The following is a 21,316-nucleotide window of genomic DNA, read 5'->3' on the forward strand; positions in this document are numbered from 1 at the left end:
GAGTCATGACTGTCTACAATGGGTGTAACACCCGAGTCCCACTGTCTGTGATGTTTTCAGAGTTTTCAGAGTCCTATCTTCACTTTGTTTACATCGCCGGGACGGCCGGCTGACTCCTCCCCTCTTGTATAAAAGTTGTTTAATTGAAGGACTAGAGAAAAGAAGAATAACATACTGTACTCACTGCTTAACTGTGTTTCTAGATCACGCTCATTTCAGGTAAATTTACATGCAGTGTGAAGATACGAGCATAATAAAGATCGCTAGCATTAGCATGCTAACACAACAATGCACCGCGAGTTGTTTTGGTTTCATGCTGGTGCTCAAGGGCGACATCTGCTGGATCAAAAAATTACATATAAAGCCTTTAAGGTTTGTTTAATGAACCATTTATTGTCATTGCTATAAAAACAACAAAAGGCAGTTTAGCAGCTCTTGCTTGAAGTTACTGGATTCATTATAAACTGTTGTTTTTCTTGCCTTTAGAAGAAAAAAGTGTTTAACGCTGCGAGTCTGAACGAAAAGATTGCTCCGAAAAGTTATTTTTGCAAAACAAAGGAATACATGACTTGAGTCTTTAAAAATCAGCTTAATGACTTTCGTAGAGCACACAGGGATGTTGTGATGCCAGAATTAAGAACATAAAGGTCACATATCCTCCTCCTCTTCAACCAGTTTAAATAAGTCTCAGAGCTCCTCAAAACATGTGTGTGAAGTTTCTTGTTCTAAATCCACTCTGATCCTGTATTTAATCATGTCTATAAACCCCTCTATTTCAGCCCTGCTCAGAACAGGCTGTTTCTGTGTCTGTACCTTTAAATGTGTAAATGAGCTGTGTCTGACCACACCCCCTCTCTGGAAGGGCTTGGGTGTCTCGGGCTTTCTCGCTCCATGTCCTATTGTTTACGGTGAGAAGGCAGACTCAGAGGGCAGAACAAACACCTAGCTGTGGGAGTGTCACCCACCTGGGGGAGGGGCTACTGCCCTTTGTGATGTCATGAAGGGAAAACTCCAAACGGCCTGTTTGAGCACACATTTTCTGAAAAGTGGAGCAGGCAAAAGACTGAGAGGATGGACTTTTCTCATCATTGGGGGGTTTGTAGACGGACTAGAGACACGTTAGAGTTAGAGAAACATGGTGGAGTGTATTTTACATAATATGTGACCTTTAAGTGCAAAAGTAGTAAAAACCAAAACCTGTTATGATACCACAATGTCAGATTGCAAGCAAGCAAAGACCTGCACACTTTCTAAATTGTGAAAAAAAACATAAAGACAACGTTCAGTAGTGTAAGATGTCAGTGAATTGGTGCTTTTAAGACAGTTTTAAGGTGTTCGCCTGCAACATTTGGTTATAAAAAACAAGGAACTACCCACTAATTTTTTACTAATATGGTATAAAAGTAAAAAATTCTGGTGTTGAGACCACTTTAAAATAACTTTTACTTTGTGATACAGCCTGAAAACTCTTCTGAAGCCCTGAAACAATAGAAATGAAATAACATTTACAGTATATTAAATGTATCTTTTGACATTTTCAGGATTTTTAAGCGTCTTAAAAAACGTTTTTATTTTGTGTTTTTTTTTCAGCTTGGAATGAAAGAGACACAGAGGGCTCGTCTTTATCCAACTTTATTTATCAACTTACATTATGATGACAAACGACTGAAATGAAAAGAGGGCACATCGACTGAGACGTTCTTGAAAAAAACAGGACTACAGCAGACCCGAACCTACAGGGAGGTCTAATCCAGTCCACTAAAAACCGAGACGAGGAATCAAATCTGACGACATCCAGAAACACACACTGACTCATGTTTGAACCACCGCCGCCCCGCTCACCCTACACATGGCACTTTTAAGTCGACGCGTGTTGGTTCTTAGCTCTAAAAAAAAAAAAAGTCTGCACAGACCGAAAAACCAGGACCAGAAAAAAACAGAACTAGGACACATTATTCAAAGTGCTCCCCCCCGCCCCGCCCCGCTCAGCCTGAGATTCTTTAAATATAAACCAGGAGCGGTCCATGTTGTGTGGCTTTAACATCTGAACCATCCTGCTCTCTGTCGTTGGCACTTTCACATGTAAGAAAACATCAGCGGTGTCTGCAGACATCTGAACTGTGTAAAATCTATGTACAGCCTCCTCTCCTTCTTTATAATAGAACTAAACTACTGTATAAAAATATGAGTCGGGGGAGGGGCTGAACGTCTGCTTCAGAGAGGAGGGACTCGGGTTTGTAGAAGAAGAAACTATTGCACTTTGATTCCGTCCTACAAGAGACACTAATGACCTTCACAATCAGCAGAAGACAGAACTAAAGACACCCCCCTCAAACCCCCCCCACACCCCTTATATATAACATGAACCGATGAGGGGTCTGTTCATTCTCCTGTATGGCACTGCTGCTGTCCAATCAAATATCGTTAATAAATTCACACCGTCAGGAGGTTTCCCTCATGCCTTCATATTTGGTGTGATGTCACAATCACGGGCCGCGCAGTCAACCTGTAACCCGGTCCAAACAGCAGCTTCAGAGCTCGCTTTAAGGAGGGGTGAAGATCGCTTCATCCTGCAGCCTTCACTTCGACACATTCGCCCACAAAGATCACGCTGCAGCATCACAGACTGTTTCACTGCTGCAGGCTGATGACGACATCTACTGGAACCAATCAAACTCTTTGCGTGCCTTTAAGACCTTCAGACCCCGAAATGAATGAAAAAGCCCGGTTTTAAAATATTGGAACTACCCTTTAAAAGGTATTGACAGATGTCCATTTTTCCACCTGCATACTTCATACTGCACTTCATCATATCCCCAAACTCCTGAACTTAAACACATTAACGTATCAAAAAAAAAAGAAAAAAAAAAAGACAGAAAGTTAAGCCGGTTTCCAGCTGGGGTTAACATGACGTCTGTGTCTGGATATTCTGCTGCAGGTGTGAAATATATCTCTAAAGTCTGAACAGATTAAGGACGTGTCCTGCTTCCTGCTCTGTGAAGCTGCACGTCAGACGATCAGGTGAATCAGGTGAATCTTTCCCCACAAGAAGTGATTACACAGGTCCAAGAAGAACAAACAGAATCAACAAAAAACTAAATGTTGAGGTGGTCTGACTCTCCTCATGCTGAGATGTGACCTCAGTGAAGAAGCCTGTGATGTTTAATGACCTCAGAATGGGACGTCGCATCATGTTAACACCAGGAGGAAACACAGGCTGCAAACATGTTCAGGTTTACATCCATCATTTCTGTTTAATTCACATTCCTTCGTTTCACTCTTCTTTTCACTTAAAACAAACATGAAGTAAAAGGAACATTACAGTTTATTACAACATTTTTAAGATCATCCCAAACTTGGGTCTGGGCTTCCCTTGGGGGGGGCAAAGATTTCAGGGGGGGTGCGAGGCTCTGTCTGCTGTGAAGTCGTCAAAATAAGATTTGCACATATTAACCCCAAACTAGGACGACTAATTAACTGGATACTTTATTTAAACGTCTGCAGATAAAAATGTGAAAAATATAAACTTCATCTCTCTTAAATATCAGCGAGGGATTCTCCCTTTCACACACTTTTGTAAAAAACCTCCGATCCAAACCATCTGACTAACATTTAGAAGTTGTAATAAACTGTAACGCTCCTCTAACAGCGGTGCAGTGACGTCCTCCTGCCTGTAGGGGGAGCAGTGGGATCCTTCAGATGAATGAAAACATGGTGATCGGCTGTGAGAGGCACTTCCATCGATCCACAATCGTTTTTTGTTTTTTTTAAATATTTCTACCCCCCTCCCCTCCCCTCAAACACACATTACACACACATAACACACACACAGTGTGTCGTCCTTCATGGTTCAGAGCAGAAACTTCCAGAATCCAGAGACCTCATCCTGGATCAGTTTTTAGAAACAATACTTTACCCGCGGGGAAAAAAAATACACTGTGAGCGACGCACACACTCTTTTACACACCGACCACACGGGGTCAGGTGTGTGTGTCACATGCTGGACTCTCATTGGTCCACGTCCTACATGTCCTCCCCCTCCCTCCTCCTCATCCTCCTCCTCCTCATCATCAGAGTCAGCAGGTTCAGGTTCATGGAAGAGTTCTGGAGATGAGGGCTGAGGCCCAGCAGTGAGACCAGGTGTCCAGAAGTCAGGTAGTGTTAGTGTGAGGAGGGGATGGCACTGAGTGAGTGTGTGTGTGTGTGTGTGTGTGTGTGTGTGTGTGTGTGTGTGTACGGAAGCCCTAAGTGGAAATACATCCATTGATTTTATGTTCTCTGTTTTCCTGTGATAAAGAGTTAATTCCAGCCAATTTTTGGAGATCTCACAAAATTCAGTTGTTATCAGAAAACCAACGAGGTAACGATCAATCAGTTAAAATAACCAGGAATTTACTCGTTATCACAGGAAAATAGACAAAATTAGAGCGTAACGATGTTTGTCCGCTCAGGGCTTCCATATGTGTGAATCTGTACGACGTCTATTTAAAGAGATAGCATCAATCACATTATTTAACTCGCGTCAGTTTGATTAAATTCATTTCCTTCAGTTTTGCATTAAATAAAACTGAACGAGGTCGAGTGTTAAAGTTTTGGATTTTCTTTGTAGCTGTATCACGATTGATTAGTTTTTGATTGACAGCAGCAGGAGCAGCTGTGAGTGCAGATCGTCACCGACACTTGAGTTAGCATGGTTAGCATGTTAGCATGAAGCTGTATTACATTCAGTGTGACTCATCCAACATGATATTTAGATTTCTAAACGATCTCTGCTGGACCGAATCTCTCTCCATAGACAGTGATCGTGTGTGAGTGTGTGTGTGTGTGTGTGTGTGTGTGTGTGTGTGTGTGTGTGTGTGCGCTCCTTAGCTGTCCACCACCTGGTGTGGCAGCGTGACGGAGGAGCCGTTGATGAATGAACCCTGTTTGTCTCGTCCCTTTAAGAAGAACGTCAGCAGTTCTCCTTTCCCCTTCACAAAGATCGGCCCCCTCCTCACGAAGCGGAAACCGTACTCCTTCAGGATGTTGTAGCAGTCCTCCACCACCTGGGGGCAGCACACACACACACACACACACACACACACACACACACACACACACACACACACAGTACATCACCCTGCTTTCAGATTGTTACTTATTAAACATTTATTTTACTGTGTGAGTGGTGGAATCAGTGTCTTTGATCAGAGCGGTGCAGTGAAGTCGGGATGTGTACCTGGATGTTTCCCATCACCCCCGTGGACTCCATACGACTCGCCACGTTCACAGTGTTCCCCCAGATGTCGTAGTGGGGTTTCCTCGCCCCGATCACACCTGCTAACACTCCGCCTTTATTCAGACCTGCAGGAATCAGAAGTCATGAATGTATGAAAAATTATCGACTGTTAAGACCTTACCTGAGAGAACCAGACTCGAATCCTTATTTTCAATCTAGCTCTTTATTGTCAGAGAGAACTCCCATGATTCCCCGCCAGCCTCAACGTCATCGTTAGTTATTGTATTGATTGAGAGCCCTCCGTTTTTCTGATAAAACTGATTAAATAAACCTGACTGACAGCAGTAAAAACATCAAACATGATGAGTAAAGGGTTAACGACGTACCGATGCGCAGCATGAAGTTGTTGAAGGACTGGTAGTTAATGTTCATCAGGGTGACCTTCATGGCCAGAGCGAAGTCTGCGAGGTCAGCCAGGTGCTGCCATCGCTCTCTGTCCGACTGATCCTCCTTCTGAGCGACGCAAAACAAACTACAGGTTAGCATACAGAGCAAACTACAGGTTAGCATACAGAGCAAACTACAGGTTAGCATACAGCGCAAACTACAGGTTAGCATACAAATACAACTACATAGCAAACTACAGGTTAGCATACAGAGCAAACTACAGGTTAGCATACAGACAAACTACAGGTTAGCATACAGAGCAAACTACAGGTTAGCATACAGAGCAAACTACAGGTTAGCATACAAATACAACTACAGGTTAGCATACATATGAAACTACAGGTTAGCATACAGCGCAAACTACAGGTTAGCATACAGAGCAAACTACAGGTTAGCATACAAATACAAATACAGGTTAGCATACAGCGCAAACTACAGGTTAGCATACAGAGCAAACTACAGGTTAGCATACAAATACAACTACAGGTTAGCATACATATGAAACTACAGGTTAGCATACACAGCAAACTACAGGTTAGCATACAGATCAAACTACAGGTTAGCATACAGAGCAAACTACAGGTTAGCATACAGAGCAAACTACAGGTTAGCATACATATCAAACTACAGGTTAGCATACAGAGCAAACTACAGGTTAGCATATAGAGCAAACTACAGGTTAGCATACAGAGCAAACTACAGGTTAGCATATAGAGCAAACTACAGGTTAGCATACATATCAAACTACAGGTTAGCATACAGAGCAAACTACAGGTTAGCATACAGATCAAACTACAGGTTAGCATACAGCTAAGCTACAACTACAACAACTTAAATAGCTACGAATAAAAATAGAAAGATAAAACTACAGGTCAGACTACAGACACAGCTAGAACTACAACTACAGCTACAGCTATAGATCAAACTACAAGTTCCACTACAACTGAAACTGAAGGTTAAACTCTAGATACAGTTACAACTACAAGTCAAAACTACATCTTAAAACTACAGATTTAATTATTGATCTGACTATGACTAAAACTTCGACTACATACTGACACACTGAGACACAAAGACACACACACACACACACACACACACACACACACACACACACACACACACACACACACACACACACACACACACACACACACACCTTCATGCAGCTGTATCCGTTGCTGACGTCTGGAGTGACTCCTGAAGCGGCCATGTACGTGCTGCCGATCGTCTTTATTTTGGTGATGCAGCGAAACTGAGGCTCATCCAGCAGCTGACAGGGACAGATGTTTCACAGACAGATGTTTAGGGTTACAAAAACTGGAAATGAGACCATTTCAAACAACTACTGTCGTTTTCGTCAGAAGCTAATGTTAGCTAATGTTAACGCTGTAATGTCAGCAGGATAATTGGTGAATGGGATTTTAATTCGTCCACGGTCTTAAACTGAGTCTTCAACTCGAGACACTCACACTGTCGAAGTCCGAGATGATCTCGTTGAGGAAGCGGAGACACTCGATCCCGCCGTTGTTGATGCTCTCCTCGGTGTAGAAGTCGGAGAAGTTTGGGATGGAGGCAAACATGACTCCGATCTCATCGTACGACTGACTGTACAGCTCCTGGAACACAGAGAAACGAATGAAATACGAAAAGTCATTCTGTTAGAAAGCTTCAAATAACTGCAGATCTTAAGTCACATTTTCAACACAAAAGCTGGAGAGAGCAATTTTGACGTCCAGGATTTCTATTTTTGTTGTTGTGATGTTGATATTATTTAATTTGACAAGATTGTTTTAAATCTGGTGTCATGATATAATTGACCTTGTGTGTGTGTTAGTGTCTGTGTGTGTGTGTGTGTGTGTGTGTGTGTGTGTGTGTGTGTGTGACTCTCTCACCTCGTCTCTCTTCTTGGAGCCCAGGAAGTGTCGAGCGACGTGTTCGGGCAGCATGTTGGTCACCAGAGCTTCGTTCCAGCGTCTCATCTCGTAAACTTTCTCCTTCTGTTCATGGACCTCGATCTTCCACAGGAACAGAGTGCGGGCCAGTTTCTCCACCTGAAGGAACAATACGCAGACCAGGAGTGTGACGTCAACTTGTTTGTATTTGCAAGTCTTTCTGTCTAAATATTTTCATCAACTACAAGAAATAAAGGGCCTCTGATTGTAGCTCAGATGTTTGTTGGTCAGTAGCTTTCTGCTGCCTTAAAGATGAGAAAAGTCCATCCTCTCCGTCTTTTCCCTGCTCCACTTTTCAGAAAATGTGTGCTCAAACAGGCCGTTTGGAGATTTTCCCTTCATGACATCACAAAGGGCAGTAGCCCCTCCCCCCAGGTGGGTGACACTCCCACAGCTAGGTGTTTGTTCTGCCCTCTGAGTCTGCCTTCTTACCGTAAACAATAGGACATGGAGCGAGAAAGCACCGAGTACACCCGAGCCCTTCCAGAGAGGGGGCGTGGTCAGACACAGCTCATTTACATATTTAAAGGTACAGACACAGAAACAGCCTGTTCTGAGCAGGGCTGAAATAGAGGGGTTTATAGGCATGATCAAATACAGGATCAGAGTGGATTTAGAACAAGAAACTTCACACACATGTTTTGAGGAGCTCTGAGACTTATTTAAACTGAAGAAGAGGAGGAGAATATGTGACCTTTAAAAAAACAATAACTGACTAATGGGTTAAAAATGTGCATATTTTACTTTTCAAAATATGGGTGCTGAACGTCTACTAACAAATGCATCAGTCTACAATTAGCAATGACAGTGGCACCATATAGTGCCATTGATGGTGAGTGTGAACCTCCGTAGAATGAATCATGATGCAACCACAAGGTGTGCGGTAATATTTAATAAAGAAAATTAAATAAACATTGGCTAAATTTAAATGATTATTAATAAATAAAACGTTTTTTTTAAGAGGAAACATTAAAGGCTTTATATGTGATTTTTTGATCCAGCAGATGTCGCCCTTGAGCACCAGCATGAAACCAAAACAACTTGCGGTGCATTGTTGTGTTAGCATGCTAATGCTAGTGATCTTTATTATGCTCGTATCTTCACACTTCATGTAAATTTACCTGAAATGAGCGTGATCTAGAAACACAGTTAAGCAGTGAGTACAGTATGTTATTCTTCTTCTCTCTAGTCCTTCAATTAAACAACTTTTATTCGCGAGGGGAGGAGTCAGCCGGCCATCTCGGCGATGTAAACAAACTGAAGATAGGACTCTGAAAACTCTGAAAACATCACAGACAGTGGGACTCGGGTGTTACACCCATTGTAGACAGTCATGACTCACAGAGTTATTTTCAGAGGATACACTTGATTTCTACATTTAAGTGTGAAAAATCACATATAAAGCCTTTAAGTAAATAAAGTGACCAACATTTTGCACGGGCATATCAGTACTCAACCCTGCATGAGTCTGATGTTGAGAGTTCCTATGTTTTGTTCTTAGTTAAGAACTAATCCCAAGTCCAGATAAGAAAGCATCGGTGTAAGTGGGTTTGAAGAAGAAGTAGGTGAATCAGGCATGCGGGAAAGTGTTCCTGAAACGTCATGCTAAGTACATCTTATTTTTCCAGTTTTGTTTCCATCACAGATCAGAATGTTTGATCCCGTCTGAAGGTTGGGATCAAACCACAACATTTGTAGTACACCTGTTTTCTTTATGTGAACTGACATGTTAGAAGCTGACTTACATGTCTGGAGAAATAGTAGAAGCTGACCATCATGATGAAGATCATCACTGACATGGTGAACTTGGAGGGAACCAGGGAGGACCTGATCGGAGAAACACAGACATGTGGTCACTTCTGTTTGTAATGACCGTCTGTTAAAGTAACAAACCACATGAATCTGCTTCCTGTCTCACCTGTAGTCCTGGAAGCGGGCCGAGTCGTAGCGGTCGAAGATTTCCCTCCAGCTGTAGATGTTGACGATGCCGGTTGCCACGGTGATGAGCAGCATCAGCGTGAGCTTCACCATGTGACTCACCTGAACCAGCATGGTCGTGGCCATCAGGGCCAGCACAGCGATGTAGCTGTAGTATTTAGGGTTGTCATGGCAACCGTCAGGGCTGGATAAGGAGGAGGATGAGGAGGAGGAGGAGGAGGAGGGGCCCACAGTGGGGCTGCCTGAGGCTGAGACTTTAGGCAGACAGCTCAGCTGGACGGAGGAGAGAGAGAGAGATTCATCACATCCAAACTCAAAACTACTTCTAAAGTTTTTCTTCAGCAGCTTCATAAAAATCCATTAACCTCAAACAAATAAAGTGACATATCAGAACTCTAAGTTTTAGCTGAGGGATTGTATGGCTGATGTAATCAATTAAAGGAGTCTAATCCTCATGGCACTTTTAATGACTTGTACTTCAGTTACAGATAAAAAACAGTAGTCAAAGTCTTCATGACACTTTAATCTCATCCGAAAAACGTTCTTTTTTTAAAATGACTGGCGCCTGGTTGACATGCAGTACGACCGCCAGATGGTGGCTTTAGTGCATCTGAACAATGTTTACTTTGCGCCATTAAATAACAAAAGAAGAAGAAAACACGATCTTTCAGGTGACGCAACTGTAGCGATTAAGGAACTAACTCATAATCTCTTGATTTAAGGAATGATAGATTCTACTCAGACTGCATACAGTCTGATGATTTTGCTTAATATTATTTGGAAAAATAGATCGTACAAGCATTATTGTTTGTATGTTTGTGCATTGTCTGCGTATTGTCTCTTATGTCTTCCTCTCACTTTCTTTTTGCCACTTGTACCTTGTCATGTTTATTTCAACAATAAAAGTACGGATACACTGATACTTAATCTGTACAGTGAGCCTGTTTGAGCAATTTCAATTTCTGTATGTGTTAGCATCAAGCTAACAAACTATGTACATACAGTGTGTGTGAGAAATCTCCCCCCGGAGAATATTTCAGTTTTTTCAAATAATTGCCAGTGACTTTCTAATCGCAATTCTCTATGAAATGCCTCTCCGTACATTTTTAATTTAGCTGACTACGACTCGGATATAGTCCTACAAGCGGGCAGCCTGGGTTCAAACTGACCTGTGGCTCCTATCCCGCATGTCATTCCCCTCTGTCTCTGTCTCTATTTACTGTCCTAAAATAAACCTTAAAATGTAGCAATGTAACAAACCGTGTGGCGCTTTTTCTAGACTAATCTAACTTCTTTGACACTTTTGATCACTCTGTTCTTATATCAAACATGTAAATGGTGTCCCGCAGGAGTCCATACTGGGTCTACTGTACTTTTTATTTATAGTATCCACAACGACTATTTTAGCAATGTTACTAATACAAAAATACATTTTATGCAAATGGTGTCCCACAGGAGTCCATACTGGGTCCACATAAGTATAGCAACGTAACGGATACAAAAATACATTTTATGCAGATGACACCCTTGTGTATATTCTGTTATTTCATAACTGATGCCCGTAAGGAACTAGGATATCATTTGAATGATGTTCAGAGGAATCTTTGTGAATTAAGACATAAACTCAATACAATGAAATTGATTCATTTCTCCAGGTTAAAGAAATTAGCTGAGTGTTTATCAGAATGTTACTTTAATCAACGAGGTGATCAAAAATGTCTTAAATTTACAAATACCTGGTTTTAATTATCAGAGCAATCTGTCCTTAAACATTTAGAAGTAGAGAGTTAATGTAACAATCAGCTCACCATGTCAATGATGTCGGCCATAGTGAGGATAAAGATGGCCGCCATGGCCCAGGTGTTCCGAGCCCAGCGGGTGTGGTCGATCCAGGTGGAGAAGGACACCAGCTTCTTGGGAAACACCTGACACACACACACACACATAGAAATCCATTTAGGAATGTTTAGCACTTTAACACAATGACTGGAGTCATGCAGAACGACGTCATTCATGAAGTTTATGTTTTTTTATACTTAAGTTGAGTATTCACATGTTGCTGTGTGAGGACTATGACTGTTGATATTCTGACGTCCTAACATTAAATCAGACATTTTCAAACCAAACGACATTAAAAAAAACGAGCATTTAAAAAAGTTATTTGTTGCTTTGCACGTGACAAAGCATTAAGAATTGACTCTACAGGTCTGAACACGTGTTGACCAAACCACAGATATCCTGGATCGGGGACGCCTGAAAGCAAACGTTATCAAAGTTATCATGAACACGTGTTTTTATTTTTTATTCCTGATGCAGTGTGTATGACATGTCTGAATGTCAGCATTGACAGAGCTCAGAGCTCACATTCAGACACGTGACCGTTAATGGACTGACTGTGTTCATGGAAATGGTCTGTAGGCCCGAGGCTCTGTCATATTACAGCTCATATTGATGAGCAGAGAGCGGCTCAGAGCATCATTCACATCGTCTCAGTGTGTGTGTGTGTGTGTGTGTGTGTGTGTGTGTGTGTGTGTGTGTGTGTGTGTGTGATCGATTAGCTGACTGTGTGCGTGGCTCTGACTGACTTCACTGCTGCTGCTGATGCTTATCAATAACTCTGACTTTCCATGATGAGGTGAAATCAAAAGCTCTGCTTAATGCAAAACGACCGAACCATACACACACCGACCTCTGTGTGTGTGTGTGTGTGTGTGTGTGTGTGTTGTACACCAGTGTGACAGTACATACAGTACATAGAGCCATTTTAAAATCACCTTATCACTTTCTGTGTCTGTGTGTCCAGCTTAAATATCCGTATCAGATAGAACATGTTAAAGGAGCAGTCCAAAAAGTCTTGAAACTTTGCACACTTATCATGATGTTGTAATGGTATAAATTGCATTCATCTTCCTGATTTGTCGGTTTAAACTGGCCACTCCACAGAAACAATGCATAACCACAACCTGCAGGGAGGACCGGAGGCTGGCGGTGCCATCTCTGCTTATGTTAGCCACACTCGACCATTGTTTACCCGCTGCTGCTGTGAGACCGTGTTTAGCCGTGTCAACAAAAAACAGGAAACTGGTAACTCACTCTGGGGAAGATGGCAGCCAGAGAACAGATCGTCAGGACGAGCAGCAGAACTTCTCCCACAGCAAACGTGATGTAGTTTGCAATCAGCCTGTTAAAGCACACACACACACACACGTTTACAATGATGCAGCTCCTGTGTGACATTAATCCAACATGTTTATAAAGCAGCGTGTGTGCAGACTCTGACCAGGGGTCTATGAGGGCCTCCATGGCTGCAGTGAAGAGCAGCACCACACAGGAGCAGCAGAAAGCCGCTCCGCTCTGCTTCTCCTTCTCCACAGAGTACCGGGTCTCCAGGTCCGGGTCCACAAACCTCAGAGAGAGCCTGTTGGTGTGTTTCCCCTTCAGACTGAAAACACACACAAGAGAACCAGAGAGAAAAAAAACTCTGTTACGTTGATGATCCTTTAATATTCACACCAAAACAGTGCATTAAATTCATTATTACACCACTGAGAACTGACAGCCTCTACCGGCTTCTAACATTGTTTGTGCATTATATGAATCAACGTCAAACTAAGGATCAACTGTTTTTTGATAAATTAGTGCAACATGAGCTCAGTATCATTTAATAACCTGTATCACTGAGGCTGAAGAAATCAGGATGAGGCTCTCAAAATGTTTGTACCTGTTGGACACTTAGAACCCTAAATGAGTAAAAACAGGACCCAGGTTTAGATTTTAGAGGAAAATGTGAGAAAGGACGTTTTTTTCGGGAAGAAGTTTGATGGAGAAAAAGATATGATCCACCAAGTGTTCACAACCTGGTCTCTTGTCTATGTGTAATCAGCGCATCTTAATGGGTCTTAATCAAAACAAAGTAGTGAACGAGTCGCAAAAGTGTCATAACTAAGCTCAGTCAAGATTTATACTGATTTCAAGAAGGAGTAATATCTGTGTCCCAGTCTGTGAGTTAACATTACATTTGGGGGCTGTGGAAGCACGGCACAGCGGGAGCTTCACATACACACACAGTCAGACATGCACACACACACACAGCGCTGTGCTCCCCCGCTGGCTCAGCTGATCCTGTCTCACCGCTGTAACACCTCTGTTACTAGCTACACAGACGATACCCCTCTGTGCACCAGGGGCGTAAATATCGCAGTTTGAAACTGCAGTCTGGATAGGGCTGAAGTCTGAGAGTAGGGATGTTTCTTTAAAATATGTAAAGCAGTGTTTCTTCATGTTTCAGACAGAGAAGAGTTATCATTAAGGTGGTGTATAATCAGTGTTTCTTCATGTTTCAGACAGAGAAGAGTTATCATTAAGGTGGTGTATAATCAGTGTTTCTTCATGTTTCAGACAGAGAAGAGTTATCATTAAGGTGGTGTATAATCAGTGTTTCTTCATGTTTCAGACAGAGAAGAGTTATCATTAAGGTGGTGTATAATCAGTGTTTCTTCATGTTTCAGACAGAGAAGAGTTATCATTAAGGTGATGTATAATCAGTGTTTCTTCATGTTTCAGAGAGTGGGGGGGGGGGGGGGGGGGGGGGGGTGTCTCTTACGCCTGCACCGTCTCTCTCTCCAGCAGAGCCTCGTTCAGCAGCTTGTTCAGCTCCTGCTCGTTCTCCTGGGCGTCGATCACTCTCTCAGCCAGGTCTCTCAGACGCAGCCTCCGCCGAGGGTTCGGGAACGATGGGTTCACCACCTGAAGACCACAGAACAAGTTTACAGTCCTATATCTCCTTTCAATGGTATGAGTACCAAATCACTGATATTAGTCAGCTTCAAATAAACTGCCACAAACATTTACAATCAATCAACATGTTATTTACAGATGAAGGAACAGCATGAAGGATTTATAGGAAATCTGCTGTGTATGTTTGTGATGTCCTCAGGTTGAAACTTTACACGGGTTCTGCTGAATATCACCAGTAAATGCTTCTCTGTTACCTTGGTGTCGAGCTCCTCGGGCTCCTCGGGCGTGGTGCAGGCCGCGTTCACGCTTCCGTTACACTGAAAACTGTGCTGCGCTTTTTCTAGACTAATCTAACTTCTTTGACACTTCTGATCACTCTGTTCTTAGATCAAACATGTAAATGGTGTCCCACAGGAGTCCATACTGGGTCCACATAAGTATAGCAACGTAACGGATACAAAAATACATTTTATGCAGATGACACCCTTGTGTATATTCTGTTATTTCTTAACTGATGCACTTAAGGAACTAGAAGATAAGAAGAATGATGTTCAGAGGAATCTTTGTGAATTAAGGCTTCAACTCAATATAATGAAATTCAGTTTCTCCCGGTTAAATAAATTAGCGACGTCCTCAGGTTGAAACTTTGCACGGGTTCTGCTGAATATCACCGGTACATGTTTCTCTGTTACCTTGGTGTCGAGCTCCTCGGGCTCCTCGGGCGTGGTGCAGGCCGTGTTCACGCTTCCGTTACACTCTGTGGTGTTGATCAGCAGCGGAGAGTTTCCATTGGATGACGTCACAGACAGCTTCTGATGTAAACGAACAAACAAAACAAAAACAAACAAAGAGGAGGCAGAGAGTGAAAGTCATGTAAAGATATCCAGATCCCTGCACTGTGTGTGTGTCTGTGTCTGTCGTTGGTTTTTTTTTCACTCACCACTCCGTTGATGCCGTTCTTGCCCACGGGTCCTTTAGGAACCACCACCAGGTACGTCTCGATGCCGCGCTCCCTCAGGTAGTCGCAGCGCTCTCCTCCGTCTCCCGGCTCGATGTCAAACTCTCCGTGCAGACACTCCATGGTGCTCTGAGAGATGTGGACACGCCTGACACACACACACACACACAGAGGGGTCAAAGATTAAAAGCAGCGACATGCTAACAGTTAGCATGAATGTGAATGTGTGTAGGGTTGTAACGGCTTGAGTACGGTACAGACGTCACGCTTCATGCAATCAAACAATGAATAAGTCTGAGTGGAGACAAAAGGCAGTCACACATGGCGGTATTCACACCGCAATCAAGGTTGTAGTAAAGCTCTGAACCTTTTTTTTTTTTTACCAACGGCTATTGAACAACAAACACACCAATAGTGACACAGCACAAGCTGGAAGACCCGCCGTCTTCTTTAAATCGGTTGTGCGGGGAAACTTCAGAGTTCTCAGTGGGGTATGTCGTTGGGAACGAGTTGAACATGCCGGTGAATATAAGACAGTATCACCCAGAGGGGCCAGTCACTGAAGCCAGGGAGAGGTGTCCAACAGATTATCACTACTGTTTTAAAAAAAGGGTGATGAAGGATGTGAGAGCAGAGAGGGTGGACGACATTCCTGACGCTAATTTGTTTTTATGCAGTAGTAGACGTCCTGGACTTCAAGTATTTATTAAAAGTGCTCGGGCTGGGGCGCTGGTGGCGCAGTGGTTAGTGAGCGCGTCCCATGTATGGAGGCTGTAGTCCTCCAAGCGGGCGGCTCAGGTTCAAATCCGACCTGTGGCTCCTTTCCTGCATGTCATTCCTCTCTCTCTCTCTCCTTGATTTCTGGCTCTATCCACTGTCCTATCTCTAAATCCCATCTCGTGTTCACATAAGCCGGTCGAGGTTCCTGCCTTACCCGGGTACAGGAACAGTTATGATGTGATCGCACATTTTAATCCACTCGGAGTGATCCTTGTGCACCTTTAAGATTTGAATACAAACTTCTTAGACTCACAGGTTCATCATGAATATGAAACATTGCTCCTAAAGACACCTATTTTATTTTGTCATCTATTTTACAATCTTTACATTTCATACTTAGAGATGTTTCTTTTTGTGCTGGCTTTTTATTTTTGCATCATCCTACCTACATGTTTCACAAGTCGACACATGATGGATCAAACTGTAGCGTGCACTACTGTTCATTCTGAATAAATCAGAGAAACCTGCAGAAGTTACTGCATGCATTCAGGAGTTCTTTTTTTCCTGTTTTACTGAACCCGTACTAAAACCATCAACCTCAAATGTTTTCGTTTTGTTGCCATGGTTACAGTTTCACCACATCCATCTGTATCTAACAGTGAGTGTTCAGTGAGTGTTCTCTGCTCTCACCCCGGTATCCCTCCGGCCTCCATCTTGTTGGCCACGGTGACGTCGGTGGACCAGACGTCGTACTGCCACCGCTTCTGACCCAGAACTCCCCCCAGGACCGTCCCGCTGTGGACCCCCACACGCATGTCCACGTCAGTCTGAGTCTTCTCTCTGACGTACCTGTGGACGAGTAACAGAGCATAGACACATGAAGACAAGACAGATTCTGGTTTTGTTCAGATCTGTTCCGGTTTCAAACCTCTGACCACCATTACACCTCAAACACAGGAAGGAGGAATCTTAAAAAAACAGGACCAGGTACTTTAAGGGACTAAAGGAAAACGTATGAAGATTACAGTTATTCTCCTGATGTGTGAATACATCACACCTTTACTACAGGTGAACAGAGGTGACAGCCATGACTTCTTTCATCAACTTTAATGAACACTGCTGCATTACTTTTTGTTTAATCTGAAAAACACGTCTCCTGAAAATCAGCATGAAGACCTCTTCAGGGAAAATGAGCCTCTATTCACACAGCCAAACTTTTCTATTCTAATACTCAGCTGAGGATTAGACCCCATGTTCTCACCTCAGCTCATACCTGCTTCACACAGACATAAGACAAAAGGCGGGCTGGGAAATTCTGGGGAAAGTCGAGGTGAATTGTGGCTGTTTGCGTTCACACTTTGCAGCTCACACTGAAATAATTCTGGATGTTTAGGAGGTTTGGTGCTGATGTGAATCTGGCTTTACGTCGTCAAAATCTTTGATACTTTTTAACTGTTGGGTGCAGCGTATGGTTTCCTGGCACAACTTCACCAACTACCAACGTGCATGAAGAGTGAAACGGCTTGAGGAGGTCACAAAGCTCCAGCAACACTTGAAGTATGAAGATCAACTTTATTAGACCGACGCGTTTCGGCTTGTATATAGAATAGAATAGAATTACTTTAATGATCCAAAACTGGGAAATTGTGGAAAGTTTGGGATCAATAAAATAATTCTATTCTATTCTATATATTATTCTATACATTATATGACATACTATTCTATGTGGCCTTCATCGGGGTCAGGGCGGGGTCGGGGTGGGGTCGGGGTGGCTCCTTTTAGATGCTGCATGTTTTATGTTTTTAAACAATAAAATCTCTGTTAACGTTTATGACTTGCATCAAAAAGCACCAAACCTTTAAAAGAAACCTACAGTCAGATCTTCAGTCGTGTTTTTAAACCCAAAAGCTGCTGCGAGCAAAAGAAAGAGAGCAGCAGCGGTCCAATCAAACTCTCAGGTCTTTTGGGCGTCTCATAAAGAGGCAAAAGTTCTGATCATGACTCTTACAAAGACCGGAGCAGAGGAGATGACACTCTCTGAATTTCACAAATACATCGACAACATTTCTGTACTGAAACGTTGCTGATGCAGTTTTGAAATTCAGACATTATGCAGGAGTTTTTTTTTTTTTACTGTAAGTCGCCTTAGACTTCTACTGTTGTTGCCATGGTATCAAAACTTGTATCGATGGTGTTTTTTTTTACTAGTATCTTACTGAAGTATTCAATTCTGGTATCTTGCAAGCTGTACAGTGTGTGAAACAAGTCTCTGATGTGTCTTATTTATTTATGTGTCAGAGCGGCTGTGGCTCAGTTGGTAGAGTAATCGGCTCTTTATATGTGATTTTTTTGATCCAGCAGATGTCGCCCTTGAGCCCCAGCATGAAACCCAAAACAACTCGCGCTGCATTGTTGTGTTAGCATGCTAATGCTAGCGATCTTTATTATGCTCGTATCTTCACACTGCATGTAAATTTACCTGAAATGAGCGTGATCTAGAAACACAGTTAAGCAGTGAGTACAGTATGTTATTCTTCTTTTCTCTAGTCCCTCAATTAAACAACTTTTATACACGAGGGGAGGAGTCAGCCGGCCGTCCCGGCGATGTAAACAAAGTGAAGATAGGACTCTGAAAACTCTGAAAACATCACAGACAGTGGGACTCGGGTGTTACACCCATTGTAGACAGTCATGACTCACAGAGTTATTTTCAGAGGATATACTTGATTTCTATTACATTTATGTGTAAAATCACATTTAAAGCCTTTAACTGGAAGGTTGAGGGTTCAATCCCCAGCTCCTGCAGCAACATGTCTGAAGTGTGCTTGGGCAAGACACTTAACCCCAAGGTGCTCCTGCTGCTTTGTCGGCAGTGTATGAATGTGATTAGTTACTTCTGATGGTAACTTTATATATCAGCCTCTACCATCAGTGTGTGAATGTGTAGGTGTGCTTTGAGTAGTCAGAAGAATAGAAAAGCTCAAGTCCATTTAGCATTTATCAGAGCCTGTAAAAGTCGTTCCATCGGTCTGGAATCCGACCAAAATGTTGCATCACGATCAATCTGACCTCACTCGACCTTTGATGGCCAGCCAGCGCTCACATCTGAGGTCCTCAGAGGGTCGATAACAGCCCCATCAGAGAGATCAATGACCGAGCCAACACATCAAAGCACAAAGCAGCTTTTACAGTTTCCCCCTCTCCTGTACTCACGAGATGGCCTCCACCATGGCGAGGCCCATCATGATGGAGCAGGCGGCGTGGTCCTCCCTGTAGTCGGGCAGACCACAGATACAGTAGTAACAATCGCCCAGGATCTTGATCCTCAGCTGGTGGTATTTCTGACAGAGAGAGAGAGAGAGGGAGAGGAGAGATGATACCTGCATCCTCAAACAGCTGACACACCTGTGGTATAGATAAATAAATATACTAAAAATATAATAAATATAATAAACTGCTCTAAAACATCGCTGCTGTGTTCGGTCTTGTTTATCTGACTGATGGCTGCTGGGACGAAGCTGTTCTCTTATCTTTGAGTTTTACAGGATGGTACATTATACCTACATCCAGACGGGAGGAGCTGAAATTCAACACTTAAAGGACGGGAGCCATCTTTTAAAACAGAGCCGGATATCCTCTGTAACTTTCTGCTGGCTAAATGTATTTCAATCAAACACAGAGTTGACATATTTTAAATACTTTAATGCTTATTTTCCCGTAAAAAAATGCTTTAAAAATAGATTATTTAAAAATATTAGTTATAATTAAAAAATATTTAAAAAAATTAAAAGGGCTTGTTGGTGGTCATGATTCTGGCAGTCATCAGTGTGAGTAAGAAAGTCATAAACACAGCTGTAACAGTTTCACTATGACTGATCAGAAGAACTAAGAACCATTAATCCAATCAAATAAGAGATGGAAGAAATCTTCACAGTCAGGATATCCAACATTTATTTTTATCTTGACGAGATGAAAATTGAATGAAAAACACGTGTGAGTGATTAACAGGAAAAAGTTCTGAGATCAGAGTGTGTGTGAGTGTGTGTGTGTGTGTGTGTGTGTGAGTGTGTGTGTCAGTGTGTGTGTGAGTGTGTGTGTGTGAGAGACTCACAGCAGCCAGTTTGTCGAAGCGAGCGAAGAGTTCGTTCAGCAGTTTGACCAGTTCCTGAGCGCTGCAGGACGACGACAGCTGAGTGAAACCCACGATGTCTGCAAACAGGATGCTGCACAGGAGAGACACACACACACACACACACACACACACACACACACACACACACACACACACACACACACACACACACACACACACACACAGGAGAGACACACACACACACACACACACACACACACACACACACACACACACAGGAGAGACACACACAGGAGAGACACACACACACACACACACACACACACACACACACACACACACACAGGAGAGACACACACACACACACACACACACAGGAGAGACACACAACACACACACACACACACACACACACACACACACACACACACACACACACACACACACACACACACACACACACACACACACACACACACACACACACACACACACACACAGGAGAGACACACACTGTGTTAAATCTGAGCGTACCTGTGCTGCAGGTAGGACAGGTGAGACAGTGTGAGGGTTACCTGACGTTCTCGTGGCGGTACATGTACATGGTGTTAAACTGCTGCATCTCCTTCTGACTGGGCTCCTTCTTCATGTCCTGAAGCATCTCGTCTGCTATGTGCTTCGGCAGGATGGACAGCAGGAGGCGCTCCTGAGGACGACAGAGAGACACTTCCTTTAAACTTCAAAACCTGTTGTTCTTACGTTCCTCTACTGAAAGACTCAACGGGTCAAATGTTTATTTTATTTACTTCATCACAACAACTGGAGGACAAATCGATTGGGAGAATTTTAATGTAATGTTTGTCAGCTTTAGAACTTTAAGGTGAGCTGTGAATTATACTGGAGTGGTGGAAACACTAGACTCACTGCACAAAGGAAGCAGGGGTCATGGATGCTAACTGCCGGACAGCGTGAGGTAATTAATCGACTTCTATTAAAACCACAAGCAGGTGGGAAAGGGCTCTCGCACCTTAGTGCAAGTCGGTGGGGTGTGGTGCAACTAGAGGAGGAGAGGAACATTAATCCAGACACTATAGACTCTCATCAAACACGTGAAGCTTTGGGCAAAAGTTTCAGAGGTAGCGCTGGCTTTTAACAATAGATGGCGCTATGACCAACACCAAGTAAAGGATGTTTATCTGTTGAGGGGGGGTTAACATTTGGAGCGGACAGAATGAGTGATTTGACGGTAA

At 43.0% G+C, this 21,316-nt stretch overlaps 1 protein-coding gene across 2 annotated transcripts in view; it reads right to left on the reverse strand.

Annotated features, from left to right (window-relative positions):
- Positions 1-1,616: 1,616 nt before the first annotated feature.
- Positions 1,617-21,316, reverse strand: part of adcy3a (adenylate cyclase 3a) — a 32,147-nt gene continuing 12,447 nt past the window's right edge. Inside the window, exons 4-21 of one of the 2 annotated variants that reach the window (XM_061049560.1) lie at positions 20,642-20,772; positions 20,085-20,196; positions 19,187-19,314; positions 16,664-16,822; positions 15,236-15,401; positions 14,988-15,104; positions 14,162-14,304; positions 12,839-13,000; positions 12,652-12,739; positions 11,367-11,483; positions 9,539-9,831; positions 9,366-9,447; positions 7,561-7,719; positions 7,138-7,284; positions 6,825-6,938; positions 5,605-5,731; positions 5,219-5,343; positions 1,617-5,045 (exon numbers count right to left, since the gene is read on the reverse strand). In XM_061049560.1, coding sequence (XP_060905543.1) covers positions 4,866-5,045; positions 5,219-5,343; positions 5,605-5,731; positions 6,825-6,938; positions 7,138-7,284; positions 7,561-7,719; positions 9,366-9,447; positions 9,539-9,831; positions 11,367-11,483; positions 12,652-12,739; positions 12,839-13,000; positions 14,162-14,304; positions 14,988-15,104; positions 15,236-15,401; positions 16,664-16,822; positions 19,187-19,314; positions 20,085-20,196; positions 20,642-20,772 — 2,550 coding nt within the window. In that variant the 3' untranslated portion in view covers positions 1,617-4,865. Of the gene's footprint in view, positions 5,046-5,218; positions 5,344-5,604; positions 5,732-6,824; positions 6,939-7,137; positions 7,285-7,560; positions 7,720-9,365; positions 9,448-9,538; positions 9,832-11,366; positions 11,484-12,651; positions 12,740-12,838; positions 13,001-14,161; positions 14,305-14,987; positions 15,108-15,235; positions 15,402-16,663; positions 16,823-19,186; positions 19,315-20,084; positions 20,197-20,641; positions 20,773-21,316 lie in introns of both variants that reach the window. The other variant, XM_061049558.1, reaches the window with a different exon arrangement.

This window comes from Labrus mixtus, chromosome 11 (assembly GCF_963584025.1).
Source record: "Labrus mixtus chromosome 11, fLabMix1.1, whole genome shotgun sequence".
In the NCBI taxonomy this organism is placed as follows: domain Eukaryota; kingdom Metazoa; phylum Chordata; class Actinopteri; order Labriformes; family Labridae; genus Labrus; species Labrus mixtus.